The 22,449-nt window shown below is 39.5% G+C and overlaps 1 protein-coding gene across 2 annotated transcripts in view; it reads left to right on the top strand.

Annotated features, from left to right (window-relative positions):
* Window positions 1–19,043: 19,043 nt before the first annotated feature.
* LOC149241919 (uncharacterized) overlaps window positions 19,044–22,449 on the top strand; it is a 242,274-nt gene continuing 238,868 nt past the window's right edge. The window contains exons 1-2 of one of the 2 annotated variants that reach the window (XM_089374079.1): window positions 19,044–19,969; window positions 20,511–20,744. In XM_089374079.1, coding sequence (XP_089230205.1) covers window positions 19,686–19,969; window positions 20,511–20,744 — 518 coding nt within the window. In that variant the 5' untranslated portion in view covers window positions 19,044–19,685. The remainder of the gene's footprint in view (window positions 19,970–20,510; window positions 20,745–22,449) is intronic. The other variant, XM_089374080.1, reaches the window with a different exon arrangement.

Raw genomic sequence — 22,449 nt, 5'->3', positions numbered from 1 at the left:
ATAGAAACGAAAACTGAAACAGTGCTAGGACAAGCTAGTATACTTGTAAACGACAACAAGCATTCAATGAAATCAAGCAAACAATACTCACACAAGCGAAGACACAAAAAGCAATAGAAACACAATGCAAGAAAAGCAGGCTTACCCCAAAATAGCTGAGTTGAATGTGCCAACAACTCCTAGATGTGATGTGGGATGTCAGAGCTACAAGGTTGATGTGAGGAATGAGCTCTGCAGCGTCTGGTTGATGAGTTTTGATAACATCGAGGTTGTGACATGCATGCCACAAATCTAGGGGAAGCGACACTTGGTGGGAGGTTTCTGAAATGATCCTTGCATGTAACCTCCAATTGCCCAAAAATAGATCCCTGAAACAAGGGATGCCTTTGCATGCTGCCTTGGGAGAAGCAGCCCATGCATGCAAGTCTGTTTTGCTCGGTCCCAGAGGGAACCGGTCAACTCAGCTGCACATGCAAGAGGTTGTTCGACTGCTTGAAGGAAATGTGCATTTTTGGCTGGGAGCTGGGCTGACTATCTAGGAGATTTACGCAATTTCTAGGCAGAGCAGCTGGCTACTGCCTAGATTTGAGAAAATTCTGGGCTGAGCAGTCCTGCTGGGGAAAATTGCACAATTCATGCTGGGTGTGTTGACTGGAAGAATTGCGCAATCTTGGAGCCCATTAGGCTTCCAGATAGGATTATGCAATTTCTAGAGGGAAGGTTGGTTTCCCTCGAGAAATGCGCAATTTTCTTGGGGAAGCTGCTCAACCTGTAGCTGGGACCAAGTCTGGGTGAACAACCTATGAGGGGAATGCATCAAGCTATGATCGACATGCTGCCTTTGTGCAAGCAAAACACTGAAGCTTGTGTACTTGACAAAGCAAGACAAGGTGCTGTGAAAGGTTGGTAGGGAGGCTCCAAAACAGGTTAAGGAAAAATTTTGGAGGGTGGTTATAGCCGCTACAACAAGAACATTTTATTATGATCCTTCTTGAGGATTTTGGGAATATTCTTGGTGATCTTTTTAATATCTTGATCCTGATCATTCCTTGGCTCTTTGAGAAGAGAGCTGAAATAATTGATGAGCTCTGTTTCCAACTCCTCTTGAGAGTGAATGAGATGACCCTCTTGGTTCTTCAGAGCCAGAATTTTGTTGTTCCTCCTATGTTGTATCATTGTTTTGTGGAAAAAAGTCGTGTTCCTTTCCCCACATTTCAGCCAATTTATTCTGGATTTTTGTTGCCACAACTTTTCTTCCTGAATGGCTCTTTCATCCCATCTTTGTTGTAGTAGTTGTTCCTCTTGCTTACTAGTCTCTGTTATCCCTTCTTAAATTATAATTTGTTGAAGAAGTTCCAGTTGGTGTTCCAAGTTTTTTTATTCGTAATGATATTGCCAAATGTTTCTCTGTTCCATTTTTTTATTTCCTCTTTGATATGTTTTAACTTTTGTTGGAAAGTATACATTTTGTTTCCAGTTCTGATGGGAGAGTAAGTCCACCATTGTTTCATTTTTTCCATGAAATATGGGTGATTCAACCAGAAGGCCTCAAATCTAAAAGGCTTATTCTTTGGACTCAGGGAAATTTGAATCTTGAGAGAGATAGGCTAATGATCAGAGCCTGCTTGTAGAAGGATTCTCGCTTCTGTTTCCCAGGAGGTGAGATAGGTTGCCTCAGATAGAAGGAAACAGTCTAAGCAAGAGGCTACTTGACGGTCTCCCCCTCTTCTGTTATTCCAGGTGAATAAGCCATTACTATTGGGAATGTCGACGAGGTTGAGGTTTTCCATGGTGGCCAGGAAAGCCTCAGAGTCCTTATCTAACTTCCGGATTCCTCCTTTCTTTTCAGATAAGTTAGTTATCATATTGAAATCACCAGCTATTATTTTGATAGAGTGGAGCAGAGGGTCAAGGAGATTGGATATGATTTGGAGCATTTTGATAAGGTCTATCACCTTGTGTGGGGCATAAACATTGGTTATACTAATGGTTTCGTTGGTGCCTATGATTCTCATGATCACTGTCAAGGAATGGTGAGTGGCCAGAGAAGATATTAGGTCGAGTTTGGAATTTTTCCAAAAAGTCATTATGCCCCCCGCAGTGCCTGTACCCGTATTAGTCGAGGAGCGGTAAAGCTTGAAGCATGAGTTGAGAAGGAGGGGAGGGTGAGTCGAGTTCAATTTTGTTTCTTGAATAAGTAGGATGTCGTGATTATCAGATAAGACTCTACTTTTTAAGATGTGTTTCTTCCCAGGACTATTAAGTCCCCTAATATTCCAAGAGATGCAATTCATTGACATGGAGATGGGTATAGAGCTAGAGCCTTTACCTTTCCTTCATTGATTAGCTTGGCTCCCAGTTCTTGAAGGAGCTGACTGGTGGTTTTTCGTCCTCGCTTTCTGCTTGAGCCTTTGAGGTTGAGTCCTTCTACTAGGATGTTGGCTAATATGCCTTTTGAAGCTGTACTTTCTTGTGCTAGATAATGGGCTTTGAGTTTTAATTCTTCCTGGAGGAGATAAGATCCTTCAATTTTTTGTAACTGTTGTTCTGATATGGCATTTATTCCTTTTTGTTTCCATTCCTCTGCAATTGTTGCAAGGTCTACCCCCTGTAGAGCTTCCTCTATGGGGTTTTTCTTTGTTTCTACTTGCTACATTTCTGTATCCTCTAGCGCCTGCTCCTTACCTCTATTGGTATTACCTGTATCCCTTCCATCTTGGTCATTGTCTACTGGGTGCATTTATTCCTCTCCTGCTTCATCTGTTATCATTTCGTTAGGGTCCCTTTGCTCTTGTTACTGTTCAATTGAACTGATTCTGGCTTGCTTCTTTGCATATGTTCTTCTTAGGATAGCTTTCTTCCCGTTATTCTTGTTCTTGGAGATTACTTTGGTGAACCCTTCGCTGTCTTTTTGTTTATTTGCTTGCTCTTGCGCTTGAGGGGTTTTATTCATGGGACAATCTCGGAAAGATGCTCATGCTCGTGACACTTTCTGCATCAGAAGGGAATTTGTTCATAGTCTATACTTTGTAGCCAGACTTCATCCCTGAAGATTAATTTGATTGCTTTTGGTAGGCCACCAAAGATGTCTATATATACGCAGATTCGAGCATAAGAAACATAGTGACCCGTTTTTGTGCCTTCAAACATTTTGATGTACTCCCCCAGCTGGTCTCCTATACCTTTTAAGATTGAAGGAGCCCAATAATCAGTTGGTAAGGAGTAGAGTCGTACCCAGACTGGAACCCTAGTAAAATCCTCTTTTTCTGGTGTGAAGTTCTCCCTCCAGAATCTCATGTATAAACTGGCTGAATTGTAGAAATAGGGTCCTCCTTAAAAAATTCTATCTCTATCTTCTAGGAGGTCAAAGATGATTGTAAAAAATCCTTTGGAGCCCAGCTGAAGTCTGATCTCCCCTTTGGGTGTCCATTTTCTTTGAATCCACCAGTTTAGGGCTCTTTCAGTTGGCCATATTCCCATGAACTTGCATATAACTGCGTGTTCCTGCATGTATTCTCTATATTCATCTACCCCGGGGTCTTGGATTTCCAGTTCTAGGATTTTCTTGGCTTTGGGATTACAATTATTCTTGGTCTTTTTCCCCTGATCTTGCAGCTGCTCCTAAGATTGCGAAGGATTGATGTTGGTAGGGAAGGGCGAGTCTACGACCTTGCCCTTGTCTGCCCGAGTGTCCTTGATGGATCTTTTCACTCTATCTTCGTCCCTTTTTGGAAGCTCGTTTTGCTGTGGATGAGCAGTTTCTTCTTTGTCAGAGCTTCCTCCTAGTGGCGTATAGAAGGCAGAGCTAGAGGCAAACTTTCTAAAGAATGAAGCTTGGTCTGGCGGCCGACTAGAGACCATATCCTTGAAGGAGTGGGCACTAGGATGCTGTAGCGGATCCGCCATGGCGGGCAGGGCCCCAAGGGCCAGAACCAAAGGCACCTAGGGGAGATTGCGGAGCTCGCACAAACCCTAGCGTGCACCTGAGGTCGTTTCTTGTCACGACAATCTTTATAAAAATAAACATTTTATTAGAGGATGAGAAATTTAACAATTTTTTTTATTAATTTTAAAAATTAAAAATTTAATTATTTAGATAAGCGTGTATATTTTGGAATGGTTTTTGGAATTTTAATTTAATTATCAATAATTATTAGGGGGATGGTAGGGATTTAACCTCCATGAAATATTCTAGAATTTTCTTAATAGTATACACAAATCAATGATTGAGATTTATCTCCAAAGTAGTTATGTCCTTTCCCCCCTTTAATTAAATTAATTATTTTTTATTATTATTATATTTAATTAATTGTAATATCTAAATTAAAATTAAGTTTGTTATTTGGAAAACGATGAATGAAACTATCCAAACAGTTGGCGAAATATTGATAAATTCAGGTAAAGTGATACCTCTGTCAGAGGTATTTTTCCATTCCTCCAAAAGTTTAAAACGATTATTATCAGTTGGAATATTAAGGGTCTGAATAGTAAGGGAAAGCAGAGATATATGAAAGAGAAACTTAAAAAAGACAGACCAAGCATTATGATCCTTCAAGAGACAAAGATTACCATGCAACAGATGGAAGGAATAATCAGAAACAACAAATTGCAATAAAAGGTCATGGGACAAGATGCAATCGGATCAGCGGGGGGCATTGTAATCTTGTGGAACCCAAACGAAATAATTTTTGAAAACTGGACCAGCATGACCAGAATTCTTACAGGTATAGGAAGAATAGCGGGGACGAAGGAAAGGGTTATTATCTCAGGGGTTTATGGTCCTCACACTCCGGGAGAAAGAGAAAATTTCATTAAAAATATGCAAGCAACTCGAAGATTATATCCGGAGACAGCATGGATTGTAGGAGGAGATTTCAATTTAATCCGGTCACTAGAGGAGAAAAAGGGAGGAATAAGAAAATCAGACCAGTATATGGAAATGTTCAATGACATGATATATGGTCTGAGGTTGGTAGATATACCAACCATCAACGGAGTTTATACATGGAATAATAGGAGAGGGGGAAGGAATCAAATAGCGTCCAGACTAGATCGTTTCTTAGTATCAGAAACAATTATGAACAGAGATGTATTCATAGAAGCAAAGATCATGCCATCCCTTGGCTCAGATCATTGGCCAATTAGACTGGAAGTGGATATTAAAAATAACCTTGGTAAGAAGCCCTTCAGATTTGAAGCCTTTTGGCTTAGAGATCCGAAATTTATCAAAAAAATGGAAGAATGGTGGATGCAAAGCACAGTACAGGGAAAAGGGAAAATGCATACCTTCCAACTAAAACTCAAAGAGTTAAAAGGGAGGATAAAGAAATGGAACAAGGAAGAATTCGGAAACATCATGGAGGAAAAACAAAAGTTAGAAGAAGAAATGGAAACATTGCAACAAAGGATAATAACCGAAGGAAGGACAGAGGAAAGTAGTAAAGAAGAAGGGATAATTCTAGGAAAACTGGAGGAGAGGAGAAAGCAGGAAGAAGTTTTATGGAGACAGAAATCTAGAATAAAATGGCTGAGGGAGGGGGAAAGGAACACTAAATTTTTTCACCAAGCAATGATACAACACAGGCAAAGAAACATGATACTATCTATCAAGAACGAGAATGGAGAAAGGATTGTTGAACAGGAAGGAATTGAAAAAGTTCTGATGGAATACCACAAACAAATCCTAACTGAACCCCAGGTGGATAGGTCCGAAGCTATAAAGGAAGTTTGCAAGGCCATTCCCCGGATAGTAACTGAAGACCAGAATAGAGCCCTAATGAGAGCAGCTAGTTTTGAAGAGGCGGAGGAAGTGGTGATGAACATGAAGAAGGGTACAGTGCCAGGACCGGATGGCTTTATGGTTGATTTCTATCAAGCAGGTTGGCACTTTTTGGGAAGAGAGATTCTGGACCTGATAGAAGAATCCCGAATGAATCAAAAGGTATGGCCAGCCATCAACTCTACTTTTTTCACTTTGATTCCAAAGAATGATAATTCAGAGGATGCTAAGGGATTTAGACCCATTGCCCTATGTAATGTTATTTACAAAATAATTGCAACGCTGATTGCCAAAAGACTGAAACCCTTGCTAGATAGTTTAATATCCCCTGAACAAACTGGATTTGTAGAGGGCAGACAAATTCTAGATGGTTTAGTGGTTACTCAAGAAGTAATTCATTCGTTAAAGATGAAGAAGCAGAAAGGAATGATGATTAAACTAGACTTATCGAAAGCTTATGATAGAATCAACTGGCAATACTTGGAAAAAATCTTGGAAAGTTTCGGTTTCGGTACTAGGTGGATAAAGTGGGTTCACAGTCTCATAACAACTCCAAATTTTTCAATATTAGTTAATGGAACCCCCTCGAAAACCTTCAATGCATCTAGAGGAATAAGACAAGGTGATCCTATATCTCCTTTCTTATTTATATTAGCAGCAGAGGGCCTGGGCAGATATCTTAAAAAAGAACGAGCAGCAAATAAAATCAAAGGGCTAAGACTATGGGGTAATGAATTGCCTATAACCCATCAACAATTCGTAGATGATATCATGTTATTTGGGGAACCAACCTTAAAAGAAGTGAGAAATCTGAAGAAGGTTCTGGATTTATTTGCGGAAGCATCTGGGTTGGAAATCAATAAGGAAAAGTCATGCACATTTATATTTAATACCATTGAGTCAATCAAAATCCATTTGACCAGGATGCTAGGATTTAAACAAGGAGAACTCCCAACTAAATACTTGGGAAACTTACTGGATTTCAATTCCAAAAGACAGAAAAATTGGCAAGGAGTTTTAGAAAAATTAAAAAATAGAATGGCTAACTGGGCTTTTAGAACTTTAAACATTGCTGGAAGGGTTGTACTAGTGAAATCAGTGCTTCAAGCAATCCCCATATATCCATTATCGATTATGGCTGTACCACAAGGAGTCTGCACCAAGATCAGAGAAATTATGAGGAAATTCATTTGGGGAGGATCGACTCAGCAGAAGAAGTGGGCCTTAGTATCATGGAAACACCTGACGAAACGAAAGGAGGAAGGAGGATTGGGTCTGCGCGATCCTGAAAAACTCAACAAGGTGCTTGGAGCAAAACTTTCGTGGCGATGGCTAAGAGGGGGCAATGACCTGTGGAAAGCAATATGGAGAGACAAGTACAATATGCCAAACACTACGGAGGGTATTTACCGGTTGAAGGAAACTCCGAAAGGCTCGGCAATCTGGGATTTAGCTCGACAAAACCGAGATATAGTAGAAAGGAATGCCTTCTGGGAAATACGAGGAGGAGGAGAAGCCAAATTGTAGGATGAGAAATGGCAACAAAGAGGAAAAAATGAGCAGAATTCAAAAAATCCAAAACATACAGGAAAAAATAGGTGATAATTGAAAATATGTCAAAGATTACTGGAAAGAAGATGAATTGGATGGAATTTGGCGGAAATGGATAAGACCAGAGGAATGGGATATTGAGATAGACCAAGAACAACATGAAGCATTCATGGAAGAGGTGGATTCTAGGAAAATAAAAGCTAGAACGGGAAGGGATATTCTCAGATGGGGGAATTCAATGAAAGGATCCTTCACTGTTAAGGAGGCATACTATTTGGCAGACCAACAGGCGACTAACGATGAAAACCAAGACTGGAAGATCATCTGGGGCAGTAATTGGTGGCCGAAAATTACCTTATTTGCATGGCTAGTAGCTAAGGGCAAGATCCTGACTTGGGACAAAATCCAAAAGAAAGGGTTCAGTGGGCCTTCAAAATGTTACCTGTGTAATATCGAAGCTGAAACACAAGATCACCTTTTAATCAAATGTGCATATACCAGGAAGCTATGGATCGAAACGAGAAAACTATTCCAGAAACCTGAGACGCCCCCTAGAGACATAAATGAAGTGATTTTTCAATGGCAGAAGGAAAAATTCCAATGTAAAGTAGTTCGAAAAGCCTGGGGACTCATTGTAGGTTTCGTGATTTGGATGGCTTGGAAAGAAAGGAACCGCAGAGTATTCCAAGACAAATCTAAAGATTCGGAAATAATATGGAAAAGAGTAGTGAACTTAACTAGAGAAACAATTCTGGTGGAAAAATGGGATGCGGATGATTGGAAAGCGGATCAGGATGAGGAGAAAATTATAAAGAAACTAAATTTGAGTTATGAAATGGTGCATACCAAAAAAATCAGCAGAAATAGCACGAGAGCTCAAAGCTCAGACAAATTTGCATATCCCAGAGATAATTTTATGAAGCTGAACTTTGACGGGGCATCGAAGGGGAACCCAGGCAATGCCGGATTCGGAGGTATCTTCCGTGATAGCCAGAAAATCACTAGATGGATTTATGCAGAGTGGGGAGGGGAGATGACAAACAATGAGGTCGAATTATGGGCGATCCACCAAGGCTTGAGAATCGCGATCAGAAATGGCTATAGAAATCTGGAAATAGAAGGAGACTCTCATATAGCAATAGAAATTCTGAAGAAACTTAACAACAGGAAGAATTGGGAGCAGATCACCAATAGTTGGAGAACTGCAGGGATTGTTCAAGAAATGGCTGATTTACTAAAAGGGATTGATTATAAAATCTTTAACCATGTGAAAAGGAATGGAAACCGAGCGGCAGATTTCCTCGCGAATTGGGGTTGTAAGGATCGAAATAGCAAAATTGACAATCAATGGAGAATGTTGCGACCTAACAGAGAATGGGAAGACCTGGCCGGTATCATTAATTATGACCATGAACAAGCAACAAATGAGAATCGTAACATCCGTGCAACGGACAGGTGAGATGGATTGGAAATCCCAGAAATTAAATGATTGTCAGTCAAGGCGGGGGAGTGGCATAATGGGCAAGCAAGGTACATTACAACAGAAGTGTGCGACGACAGGTAAGAAATAACCACCCCACAGCAAAATAATTAACTCATGCGATCGGAGAGGGGGAAAGAACGGTATGTCAGAGTCCATAAATGGAAATGAGGATAGAAAGATAATTGATAGGAAAGGCAGCAGGCAAAATAACAGGTGGCAGCGGAAGGCTAAGTTGATAGTTAAGCAGATCAAAGCAAGGAGGATTATAAATGGGCAGCAACGAAAGGAACGACGAGGAGGAAAGTTGTTTGGAAATCAGAGCGTGAAGGGAAAAAAGGTGGTGGAGATTCGCACCAGAGAGAAATTGTACCGAAACCTTACCGAGGACACCATGGAAACCAGGAAGAGAGCAAGGGCTGTAGAGGAATTGGAAGCCACAGAACACAAAGACAGGGACAGAAAGGGTAAGGCGTTAGCGAAGGAGGAAACAGTGGAAGAGATATACGAAATTCATGACGATTCTGAGGATGAGGAAGACCTGCAAGAACAAGGCAGGTGAAGCAAGGAACGAGGTGGAACCGTAGGAGGCTGGGATACCCAACAAACCAGTGAAGAGCAGCAAGGACAGCGGGAGGAAAAGGTAAGACAACGCGGCAGACAAAGGGGAGGCAGAGGCACGGGTAGCAGGCTGGATTCGGGTAGCAGGAGAGGCAGAGGACCGCACAGAAACAGAGGAGAAAGGGGAGGAAGATAGGGGCAGAGAGGGAGACCTGTTAAAAGAACAAGTAGATCGTTAGATAAGAAAATCCAACAAGCAGAAAGGGCTTACAGTCAGAATACTAACCCAAGAATCAGGAGGATTATCCAGAACATGGAAGAAGATTCGCTTCAGGCTCAGTCTGACTCAGAGATGGAAGATTGGGAGTTTTTACTCCATGACCCTGGCAATACTAGAGGCAGAATGTCCCTATTTAAGCAGTCCCTGCATATCTACTGGGTGATGAAGAGATTATTGGCTAAAGCCTTGGAACAAGCTGCAACAGAGATGGCAGAACTGGCGCAAGGAGTCCCCAACCTAAGGAGGGAGCTGAGGATTATTCAGATTACATTGGAGATGCAAGAAAAGAAGCTTGAGGAAATTCAGCAAATGATAAGGGAAGGACAACAGGGAGACAAACCAGCGACCAACGGCAGAAGCTGTTTGAGTATAGATATGTATTATTTTTGATGAAGCTGCATAGTATAGATAATTATAGTTTGCTTAAAGTATTAGATGAGGAAAATCGCTATATGCATACAAGTAGAAATAGAAATATGCAAGACTGTTTAGTTTATTTAGCATGGATAATCAGAATCTGGAACTTTTATTTTTGGTCGGCTATTAAGAACTTTAGGTGGCTGAAAAACTCGGTTTCCCCAAGAGGGCGAGTTGAAGTCAACCAAATATGTACTGTTTTGTTTTTGATTTAAAGTAATAGAAAAAGAAGAGCAACACCGCAGCTTACAAAAAAAAAAAAAATTACATATATTTGTTTTGTATGTGGAATGGAGAAATTATAAATCTCAATTTCATATTAACAAAGTATAAATAGAAATGAGAGAAAATTAATATATATATATATAACTATTAAAAGTATGTGATATGTTTCTTTGGTAAAATGTTATAGGTTCAAATTCAAAGAAGATTAAAATATATATACTTTTATAAACTTTAAATGAAAAAACCTCATATATTAATTTAATATCTACTTTAGCTATAATATTAAAATTAAATTGCACACCAGTGCACGGGTCACACGGTTGGGGCATTCGGCTTTCACGCACTCCACCAGTGATTGATTCCCAGTATGTGGCACTGCACGGCAGCTTATAATGTTCCATTGTGAATGTAATGAGAATGTATATCGGTATTTGTGACTGATGTGATGAATTTTCTCCGCAACTTCGACTGTTTGTCACTGCTTGCTTCGGCGTATATATGTAAATATGTTGCTTCTTCAGGGGGTTGTACTTCCCCCCTGAAAATAATATTAAAATTAAATTATCATTATCATTGTTTATTTATTTTCAAAAACATTAAAAATAGATAAATAACAAACTTAATTTTTTTTTTGTAAGCTGCGGTGTTGCTCTTCTTTTTCTATTACTTTAAATCAAAAACAAAACAGTACATATTTGGTTGACTTCAACTCGCCCTCTTGGGGAAACCGAGTTTTTCAGCCACCTAAAGTTCTTAATAGCTGACCAAAAATAAAAGTTCCAGATTCTGATTATCCATGCTAAATAAACTAAACAGTCTTGCATATTTCTATTTCTACTTGTATGCATGTAGCGATTTTCCTCATCTAATACTTTAAGCAAACTATAATTATCTATACTATGCAGCTTCATAAAAAGTAATACATATCTATACTCAAACAGCTTCTGCCGTTGGTCGCTGGTTTGTCTCCCTGTTGTCCTTCCCTTATCATTTGCCGAATTTCCTCAAGCTTCTTTTCTTGCATCTCCAATGTAATTTGAATAATCCTCAGCTCCCTCTTTAGGTTGGGGACTCCTTGCGCCAGTTCTGCCATCTCTGTTGCAGCTTGTTCCAAGGCTTTAGCCAATAATCTCTTCATCACCCAGTAGATATGCAGGGACTGCTTAAATAGGGACATTCTGCCTCTAGTATTGCCAGGGTCATGGAGTAAAAACTCCCAATCTTCCATCTCTGAGTCAGACTGAGCCTGTAGTGAATCTTCTTCCATGTTCTGGATAATCCTCCTGATTCTTGGGTTAGTATTCTGACTGTAAGCCCTTTCTGCTTGTTGGATTTTCTTATCTAACGATCTACTTGTTCTTTTAATAGGTCTCCCTCTCTGCCCCTGTCTTCCTCCCCTTTCTCCTCTGTTTCTGTGCGGTCCTCTGCCTCTCCTGCTACCCGAATCCAGCTTGCTACCTGCGCCTCTGCCTCCCCTTTGTCTGTCGCGTTGTCTTACCTTTTCCTCCCGCTGTCCTTGCTGCTCTTCACTGGTTTGTTGGGTATCCTAGCCTCCTACGGTTCCACCTCGTTCCTTGCTTCGCCTGCCTTGTTCTTGCAGGTCTTCCTCATCCTCAGAATCATCATAAATTCCGTATATCTCTTCCACTGTTTCCTCCTTCGCTAACGCCTTGCCCTTTCTGTCCCTCTCTTTGCGTTCCGTGGCTTCCAATTCCTCTACAACCCTTGCTCTCTTCCTGGTTTCCATGGTGTCCTCAGTAAGGTTTCGGCACAATTTCTCTCTGGTGCGAATCTCCACCACCTTTCTTCCCTTCACGCTCTGATTTCCAAACAAGTTTCCTCGTCGTCGTTCCTTTCGTTGCTGCCCATTTATAATCCTCCTTGCTTTGATCTGCCTACCTATCAACTTAGCCTTCCGCTGCCACCTGTTATTTTGCCTGCTGCCTTTCCTATCAATTATCTTTCTATCCTCATTTCCATTTCTGGACTTTGACATACCGTTCTTTCCCCCTCTCCGATCGCATGAGTTAATTATTTTGCTGTGGGGTGGTTGTTTCTTACCTGTCGTCGCACACTTCTGTTGTAATGTACCTTGCTTGCCCATTATGCCACTCCCCCGCCTTGATTGACAATCATTTAATTTTTGGGATTTCCGATCCATCTCACCTGTCCGTTGCACGGATGCTACGATTCTCATTTGTTGCTTGTTCATGGTCATAATTAATGATACCGGCCAGGTCTTCCCATTCTCTGTTGGGTCGCAACATTCTCCATTGGTTGTCAATTTTGCTATTTCGATCCTTAAAACCTCAATTCGCGAGGAAATTTGCCGCTCGGTTTCCATTCCTTTTCACATGGTTAAAGATTTTATATTCAATCCCTTTTAGTAAATCAGCCATTTCTTGAACAATCCCTGCAGTTCTCCAACTATTGGTGATCTGCTCCCAATTCTTCCCGTTGTTAAGTTTCTTCAGAATTTCTATTACTATCTGAGAGTCTCCTTCTATTTCCAGATTTCTATAGCCATTTATGATCACGATTCTCAAGCCTTGGCGGATCGCCCATAATTCGGCCTCATTGTTTGTCATCTCCCCTCCCCACTCTGCATAAATCCATCTAGTGATTTTCTGACTATCACGGAAGATACCTCCGAATCCGGCATTGCCTGGGTTCCCCTTCGATGCCCCGTCAAAGTTCAACTTCATAAAATTATCTCTGGGATATGCAAATTTGTCTGAGCTTTGAGCTCTCGTGCTATTTCTGCTGATTTTTTTGGTATGCACCATTTCATAATTCAAATTTAGTTTCTTTATAATTTGCTCCTCATTCTGATCCGCTTTCCAATCATCCGCATCCCATTTTTCCACCAGAATTGTTTCTCTAGTTAAGTTCACTACTCTTTTCCATATTATTTCCGAATCTTTAGATTTGTCTTGGAATACTCTGCGGTTCCTTTCTTTCCAAGCCATCCAAATCACGAAACCTGCAATGAGACCCCAGGCTTTTCGAACTACTTTACATTGGAATTTTTCCTTCTGCCATTGAAAAATCACTTCATTTATGTCTCTAGGGGGCCTCTCAGGTTTCTGGAATAGTTTTCTCGTTTCGATCCATAGCTTCCTGGTATATGCACATTTGATTAAAAGGTGATCTTGTGTTTCAGCTTCGATATTACACAGGTAACATTTTGAAGGCCCACTGAACCCTTTCTTTTGGATTTTGTCCCAAGTCAGGATCTTGCCCTTAGCTACTAGCCATGCAAATAAGGTAATTTTCAGCCACCAATTACTGCCCCAGATGATCTTCCAGTCTTGGTTTTCATCGTTAGTCGCCTGTTGGTCTGCCAAATAGTATGCCTCCTTAACAGTGAAGGATCATTTCATTGAATTCCCCCATCTGAGAATATCCCTTCCCGTTCTAGCTTTTATTTTCCTAGAATCCACCTCTTCCATGAATGCTTCCTGTTGTTCTTGGTCTATCTCAATATCCCATTCCTCTGGTCTTATCCATTTCCGCCAAATTCCATCCAATTCATCTTCTTTCCAGTAATCTTTGACATATTTTCGATTATCCCCTATTTTTTCCTGTATGTTTTGGATTTTTTGAATTCTGCTCATTTTTCCTCTTTGTTGCCATTTCTCATCCCAGAATTTGGCTTCTCCTCCTCCTCGTATTTCCCAGAAGGCATTCCTTTCTACTATATCTCGGTTTTGTCGAGCTAGATCCCAGATTGCCGAGCCTTTCGGAGTTTCCTTCAACCGGTAAATACCCTCCGTAGTGTTTGGCATATTGTACTTGTGTCTCCATATTGCTTTCCACAGGTCATTGCCCCCTCTTAGCCATCGCCACCAAAGTTTTGCTCCAAGCACCTTGTTGAGTTTTTCAGGATCACGCAGACCCAAGCCTCCTTCCTCCTTTCGTTTCGTCAGGTGCTTCCATGATACTAAGGCCCACTTCTTCTGCTGAGTCGATCCTCCCCAAATGAATTTCCTCAGAATTTCTCTGATCTTGGTGCAGACTCCTTGTGGTACAGCCATAATCGATAATGGATATATGGGGATTGCTTGAAGCACTGATTTCACTAGTACAACCCTTCCAACAATGTTTAAAGTTCTGAAAGCCCAGTTAGCCATTCTATTTTTTAATTTTTCTAAAACTCCTTGCCAATTTTTCTGTCTTTTGGAATTGAAATCCAGTAAGTTTCCCAAGTATTTAGTTGGGAGTTCTCCTTGTTTAAATCCCAGCATCCTGGTCAAATGGATTTTGATTGACTCAATGGTATTAAATATAAATGTGCATGACTTTTCCTTATTGATTTCCAACCCAGATGCTTCCGCAAATAAATCCAAAACCTTCTTCAGATTTCTCACTTCTTTTAAGGCTGGTTCCCCAAATAACATGATATCATCTACGAATTGCTGATGGGTTATAGGCAATTCATTACCCCATAGTCTTAGCCCTTTGATTTTATTTGCTGCTCGTTCTTTTTTAAGATATCTGCCCAGGCCCTCTGCTGCTAATATAAATAAGAAAGGAGATATAGGATCACCTTGTCTTATTCCTCTAGATGCATTGAAGGTTTTCGAGGGGGTTCCATTAACTAATATTGAAAAATTTGGAGTTGTTATGAGACTGTGAACCCACTTTATCCACCTAGTGCCGAAACTGAAACTTTCCAAGATTTTTTCCAAGTATTGCCAGTTGATTCTATCATAAGCTTTCGATAAGTCTAGTTTAATCATCATTCCTTTCTGCTTCTTCATCTTTAACGAATGAATTACTTCTTGAGTAACCACTAAACCATCTAGAATTTGTCTGCCCTCTACAAATCCAGTTTGTTCAGGGGATATTAAACTATCTAGCAAGGGTTTCAGTCTTTTGGTAATCAGCGTTACAATTATTTTGTAAATAACATTACATAGGGCAATGGGTCTAAATCCCTTAGCATCCTCTGAATTATCATTCTTTGGAATCAAAGTGAAAAATGTAGAGTTGATGGCTGGCCATACCTTTTGATTCATTCGGGATTCTTCTATCAGGTCCAGAATCTCTCTTCCCAAAAAGTGCCAACCTGCTTGATAGAAATCAACCGTAAAGCCATCCGGTCCTGGCGCTGTACCCTTCTTCATGTTCATCACCACTTCCTCCGCCTCTTCAAAACTAGCTGCTCTCATTAGGGCTCTATTATGGTTTTCAGTTACTATCCGGGGAATGGCCTTGCAAACTTCCTTTATAGCTTCGGACCTATCCACCTGGTGTTCAATCAAGATTTCTTTATGGTATTCCATCAGAGCTTTTTCAATTCCTTCCTGTTCAACAATCCTTTCTCCAATCTCGTTCTTGATAGATATTATCCTGTTTCTTTGCCTCTGTTGTATCATTGCTTGGTGAAAAAATTTAGTGTTCCTTTCCCCCTCCCTCAGCCATTTTATTCTAGATTTCTGTCTCCATAAAACTTCTTCCTGCTTTCTCCTCTCCTCCAGTTTTCCTAGAATTATCCCTTCTTCTTTACTACTTTCCTCTGTCCTTCCTTCGGTTATTATCCTTTGTTGCAATGTTTCCATTTCTTCTTCTAACTTCTGTTTTTCCTCCATGATGTTTCTGAATTCTTCATTGTTCCATTTCTTTATCCTCCCTTTTAACTCTTTGAGTTTTAGTTGGAAGGTATGCATTTTCCCTTTTTCCTGTATTGTGCTTTGCATCCACCATTCTTCCATTTTTTTGATAAATTCCGGATCTCTAAGCCAAAAGGCTTCAAATCTGAAGGGCTTCTTACCAAGGTTATTTTTAATATCCACTTCCAGTCTAATTGGCCAATGATCTGAGCCAAGGGATGGCATGATCTTTGCTTCTATGAATACATCTCTGTTCATAATTGTTTCTGATACTAAGAAACGATCTAGTCTGGACGCTATTTGATTCCTTCCCCCTCTCCTATTATTCCATGTATAAACTCCGTTGATGGTTGGTATATCTACCAACCTCAGACCATATATCATGTCATTGAACATTTCCATATACTGGTGTGATTTTCATATTCCTCCCTTTTTCTCCTCTAGTGTCCGGATTAAATTGAAATCTCCTCCTACAATCCATGTTGTCTCCGGATATAATCTTCGAGTTGCTTGCATATTTTTAATGAAATTTTCTCTTTCTCCTGGAGTGTGAGGACCATAAACCCCTGAGATAATAACCCTTTCCTTCGTCCCCGCTATTCTTCCTATACCTGTAAGAATTCTGGTCATGCTGGTCCAGTTTTCAAAAATTATTTCGTTTGGGTTCCACAAGATTGCAATGCCCCCCGCTGATCCGATTGCATCTTGTCCCATGACTTCGTATTGCAATTTGTTGTTTCTGATTATTCCTTCCATCTGTTGCATGGTAATCTTTGTCTCTTGAAGGATCATAATGCTTGGTCTGTCTTTTTTAAGTTTCTCTTTCATATATCTCTGCTTTCCCTTACTATTCAGACCCCTAATATTCCAACTGATAATAATCATTTTAAACTTTTGAAGGAATGGAAAAATACCTCTGACAGTGGTATCACTTTACCTGAATTTATCAATATTTCGCCAACTGTTTGGATAGTTTCATTCATTGTTTTCCTCCCTCTTTTCTTGCTGCTTTTGCCAGTACCGCCAATTCCCATCTGACTTCTTTCCTATTCTCCTGATGTGGTATCCTGTTTATCCATATTCTCCCCTTTTTTATCTTTGTATTTTTGAAATGCCTCTTTATATAATTGTTTCTGACTATCTGGTATGAATCTTTCGTCCAAGTTTTTCCATTCCTGGATTAGTTGTCTCATAATTCTTTCTTCCTCTGCCTCATTTTCCTTCTGGCTTTCCGTCTCCATTTGGGCTTGGTTAGTCCGTATTTCTATCTTTTCAGTAGCTTCTTCTTCATTCATTTCTCTTACTTCTGTGTCTTTCTCTTTTGTTTCCTTGACTATTTCCATAGGTTCATTCTCTAGACCTTCTTCCTCTTCCAATTTGTCCTCACACTCTTCACTATTTTCCTGGAGGATTTTGAATTTGTTCTGACTTTCGATGTTCAGAGGTTTCGCTTGTGTCTGTGTTTTTAATCCTTCTTTTCCGGCTTTCTTCTTTCTGGTAACCTGTTGGAAACCCTTGTCTGTCTCCTCAGTTTTCTCTGCTTCCCTTTGCTGTTCTTCTTTTTTCCTTGTGTATTCTTCCTCCTTATTTAACGGACATTGCCTGTATAGGTGTCCATACTCATGGCATCTTCTGCATCTGAACGGGATATGCTCATAGTCTATTGGCTGTTGCCAAATTTCATCGTGATATTCTAGCTCTATATATTCCGGCAGAGGTTCGACTATATTCATGTATACACATAATCTTGCGTATGATGTATACTTACCTCTTTTCGTTGCTTTCGCTACCTTGACAAAATCACCAATCGTGTTTCCTATCCCCTCCATAATCTCAGGATCCCAAAATTCCACTAGTAATCCAAACAGTCTAACCCAGATCGGGGCTGCCAACATCTTTTCATTTTCAGGGTTATATCTTTTTTCCCAATACTTCATGAACAATCCCGCATTATTCATAAAATATGGCCCTTCCTCAAAAACCCTCTCTTTATCCTCCAGGTTTGCAAAAATGGCTGTAAAGAACCCTTTTACTCCTAGTTTCAACTCAATGTGCCCTTTTGGCCTCCATCTTTGGTAAATCCACCTGTGTAGTTCTTTTTCAGTTGGCCAATACCCTACAAACTTGCAAATCAATGCATGATCTTTCATGTAGCTGTTATATTCCTCCAGCTTATTGTTGGGTATTACGTACCTAGGTTTTTTCTGAGCCCTTGGTAAGCACTTTCCTCCGGTCTTCATTTGCCACAAATTACTTATCACTGGTGCTTCTTTATTATTCTCCTTGGCATTGCTCTGGGTTCTGCTGCCACTTGCCTCTCCTGCAACAATATTTTTATAGGAGGGGATCTCTCCCCTCCCTTGCCGATTTTCCATTGTTGACCTCAGCGCAGTCTGTTTTGGAAACTTCCACTCCTATGCCGAGATTTCTACTATCTCCTCCGCTCCAACCCCGGATTCTCCTGCTCGTTTCCCTTTTCGTGCGATTCTTCCTAGTCCTCTCCGCGTTTTTCTCCTGCAAACCCTAGCCCGCAGACTGCAATCGATTCCCCTGTTCCTTCATTCCGTCCACCTATCTTCTCGCTTATTGCCATGAATACCAATCATTGTAAAATTAACAATTCAATAATGTGAAAATTTTCCAAACTCTAAATACATATCATATATTTAGTGAATACTCCTTCATATCAAGTGTGAGGACTATTCATTGATTGTTTCAAATTAAAAAAGGAAAATATTTAGTCATTTATTATTAAAGATATACTTAGTAATTACTCCTTCAAATTAAGAGTGATGAGTGTTTACTTATTGTTTCAAATTAAAAATGGAAAAAATGTTTACTCACTCATTATTAAATAAAAGTAAAATATAATAACAAAATTATTAACAATATTAACATTTAAATGATGAGAAATTTATCACATCAATTAAATAACTCACTTTCAATTAAAATAAATATTTATATTTAAAAAAATATTATAATTATTTTATTTTTAAATATAATTATTTTTAAAAGTGTTAATCAAATTTACTTTTAATTTTAATTAATATTGACACTGTGACAGGACTGAACACATTTCATCGTCTACGTTTAAGTTATTATCTTTCTTTTTCAAGTGGTTCTCTTTCTTTTTTTCCTGCAACATTTTTGCAGTAATTACACCTTTAGAAGCCATTGCTCATACTATTTATTTAGAATTCAACGCTTATTCGTCATCCAATCCCGACACTTTGGACTTCTTGAATTTGCTAAACCCGTGGCTAACTGAAACCATAGCCGCGAGAAACCCTCCGAACCAACTGCACAGCCCAAGCATTTAAAATGCAGCGTTGAATACAAGACTAATTTGCTAAACCCGTGGCTAACCGAAACCATAGCCGCGAGAAACCCTGCACGCCAACCAACTGCAAAGCCCAAGCATTTTAAAATGCAACGCTAAATACAAGACTACAAGTGGGAGGGTTCATATAAATTGTTTTAGCTATAGGCTGCGGGCTTCGTTCTAAATTCCTCTTATTAAGCATCATTGTTCAAAAATTGGTTAGCCCGAACTCACACCCGTGGGAGTTTACTGCAAATACTCCAGCTTCGATTCTCATTGCAAGTGCATCTGTATGGGATTAACTGGAGAACACCAAAAACTTCAAGTCCCAGGAATTTCGGTGCTGTCTCATATTATAAATAACATCTTTTAACCCATGAAAATAACTGTTAAAGGTGGAGGGGAGCACTGAGCATAGCTGAAGCTGTTTCCTCAAGTCGGGTGTAGCACTGGCAATGTCAGGTGACAGGAAAAACAAGAAGAGAACCAATCAAGGTTCAGAAATATATTGCAGGCCATGGAAAAAGGGAGCTTTTGGCGGTTGCTCTGCTTCACATGTGGTGGCACAGATGTTGGCGGCTTCTTCGCGGATAAACACAGATTTGGGATTGTCTGTTATTGTTGGATTGCAGGATTCCATCCTCACTTATCTGCACAGTTCGTCCAGGGATTCATCCACGGTCGAAGAGCTCTTGTCTGAAGGGTTGCTTGCTGCATTGCCTACGCTTCTTGCCTCCAGGTATGCCCTCACCACATGAATTTAGAGCCCTGTAAATCTCTTATTCTCTTGTTGGAGCAACGGTAATGTAATGCATGAATGAGAACTACTATAATTTGCATGAATTTGTGCTGTAAATTTCTTAGTATTTAAAATTGGTTTAGTTGGACGATGGTATTCATTGTAAACATCTCAAAAGCCTACATTGCTGTCTCCAATATATGCAACTTGTTAGATGATACTTAATGTTAAGTGCTAGTAGTATTATGCTGGAGAAAGGTTAGAAAGCAGGGGATATTTTTTTGATTATGCTGCTAGTGTCTGGTGACTATATATTCGGGTTAGAGTGTTTTTAGGTTTGCAATAGTATTGAGCTTTTCAACATGGATTTTATTGGTGTCTGAAAATTCATGATTATTACGTTTTTCACTAAATGTTGGAAACTACCATAGATCCGTCTTAACACCAGATCTGCATATAGTTTCATGCCATTTTACACAGCTTACCCCATTTGCACACATAACATGGGTCCTATGCAAAATTTAATTGTTAATGGCTTTAGCTTGCCACAGATACTGCTACAGAGTGCGGAAATTGTTGGAGCAGCAGCTCTCTGGTCATATGAAATGAATACGAAGGTTGCTAACGATAAAAAAATTGTCTCTGCTCTTGTGGCCATGCTGTCAAATAAAAACAAGGATATAGCAAGAGGTGCTTGTAATGCTGTTATGGATCTGGCAACAACATCAATTGGAAGAGAAAAGTTACGAGATTGCAGAGCCATTGATCAACTGTTGTGAGTATAAGTCTTTACTTTGGCTAACTTATATCAATTAAGGTTTTTCTAGTCTTAGAAGACAAAATTTTAGCTTCTCAACCAATCGTTCTGTTGTTCTATTATCATTGTTTCCTTAAACAGAAGTGAAATATTAAAATTTATTCAGAAGTTATTTAAAGTGTTTTCTGATAAATGCGCATAATCAGAGGTTAGAGTAGGGAAAAATGGTTTTATGATATGGCCAGCTGTTATACAGTAATTCAAAAATTAACTGAAGGTTTAGAATATGTGAACTTAAAGAAGGTTATACTAGAATTTGTGCAATAAGGTAATTAAATTGTGAAATATGTATGTTTGGAAATAGCTTCTTTGAAGATTGAATTTATATCAAAGTAAACCTGTGAGATCATAATCTGGAAACACTGCAAAAAAATGAAGATAAATCTGCAATTGTTGAAAATCAAACAGAACATACACTAGTCTTTCCATTCTAAGAATAAAATTGGTGCACAGGAGAACTTGTGCTTATTGATTTCCCAGATTTTGTGAAGCAAATGATGAAAAAGCCTTTTTCTTAATTCTTGGTAGCTAAGGTTATAGTTTGGTTTGCACCCAGCGTGCATGATTAGACGGCTGGGGCGGATGGCTTTCGCTCCCCCCAGCCGAGTTCGAACCCTGCGGAGGCCCCTTTCGACGAATTGTGATGGCTCTGCCGTATCTGCCGGCTTTGGCCGTATTGTATTCCGGCTTCGGCCGTATTCTGACTGGCTTCGGCCATAATGTGATCATGAGGGCTGCGGCCATATGTAGATTTTCACTCTGAAAAAAAGGTTATAGTTTGGTTTAACTTTGCATGTTATGGTAAATTTGCATCTATATGTCATCTTTCTATTGATAAAAATCACATTACATAGATTGAAAAGGAAAAATCTAGCATTTATTGCATCTTTATCCCCAAATTAGGATTGGCGTCTAGGCTTAGTTTGCTGTTTTATGCATCTTAAACCATTAAAAACTCCAAAAGTTTCCTTTTTTCTGGCTTACCTCTTGATAGCCTTTGATACTTTATTGAATCTATCCCTTAAGAGGCTATTTCTTGGTTGCTATATGCTTTGCATGCTGTACATCTACCTATCAATAAAAACCTAGTTGATTGCTTGTATCTTCTATCATGGCCATCAAGGCTTTGCCTATACTTTTTTCCATAACTGTTAGGCTATGTTGCCAGGGAATGTGGGTTTGGGGATGGGGATGGGGATGGGGACGTTGGTTCAGGGGTATATTATAAGTCATATATATTATATTTTATAAATTAAATATATATGAATCTGTATATTTCCCAACTTTAAACAAGAAAAATAAAATATTTATGATTTAAACTTTAAATATTTAAACATGCACATCGTTGAATATTCACATTGAAACAATGAAATTTCAAATTTGATTTCATATTTCTAGTTTGATATCAAGTGAAAATTGGAGTTTACATATTAATAAGAGTCATGATATATGTCCATTGTCATATTATGTTCAAAATTTGCCTTAAGGCATCTCCAAACAAGAACTAGGAAATTTCAAAAAAGTGAACAATGGCTTCCTCAAGCCATGTCATCAATATCACTTAGTTCTTCAGTCAACATGTTCTCTAGGTAGGAATCACTCTCATCTTGAGATTCCTGCTCATCCACAACAACTGGAGGTAGCTCAATAAGACCATCTGGTT

The sequence above is a fragment of the Pinus tabuliformis genome, chromosome 8 (genome assembly GCF_031772625.1).
Source record: "Pinus tabuliformis cultivar Carrire ecotype Pingquan chromosome 8, CPIR1, whole genome shotgun sequence".
Taxonomy (NCBI): domain Eukaryota; kingdom Viridiplantae; phylum Streptophyta; class Pinopsida; order Pinales; family Pinaceae; genus Pinus; species Pinus tabuliformis.
The sequence above is the reverse complement of the archived record's forward strand: the minus strand, read 5'-3'. Positions and strand labels throughout refer to the sequence as shown.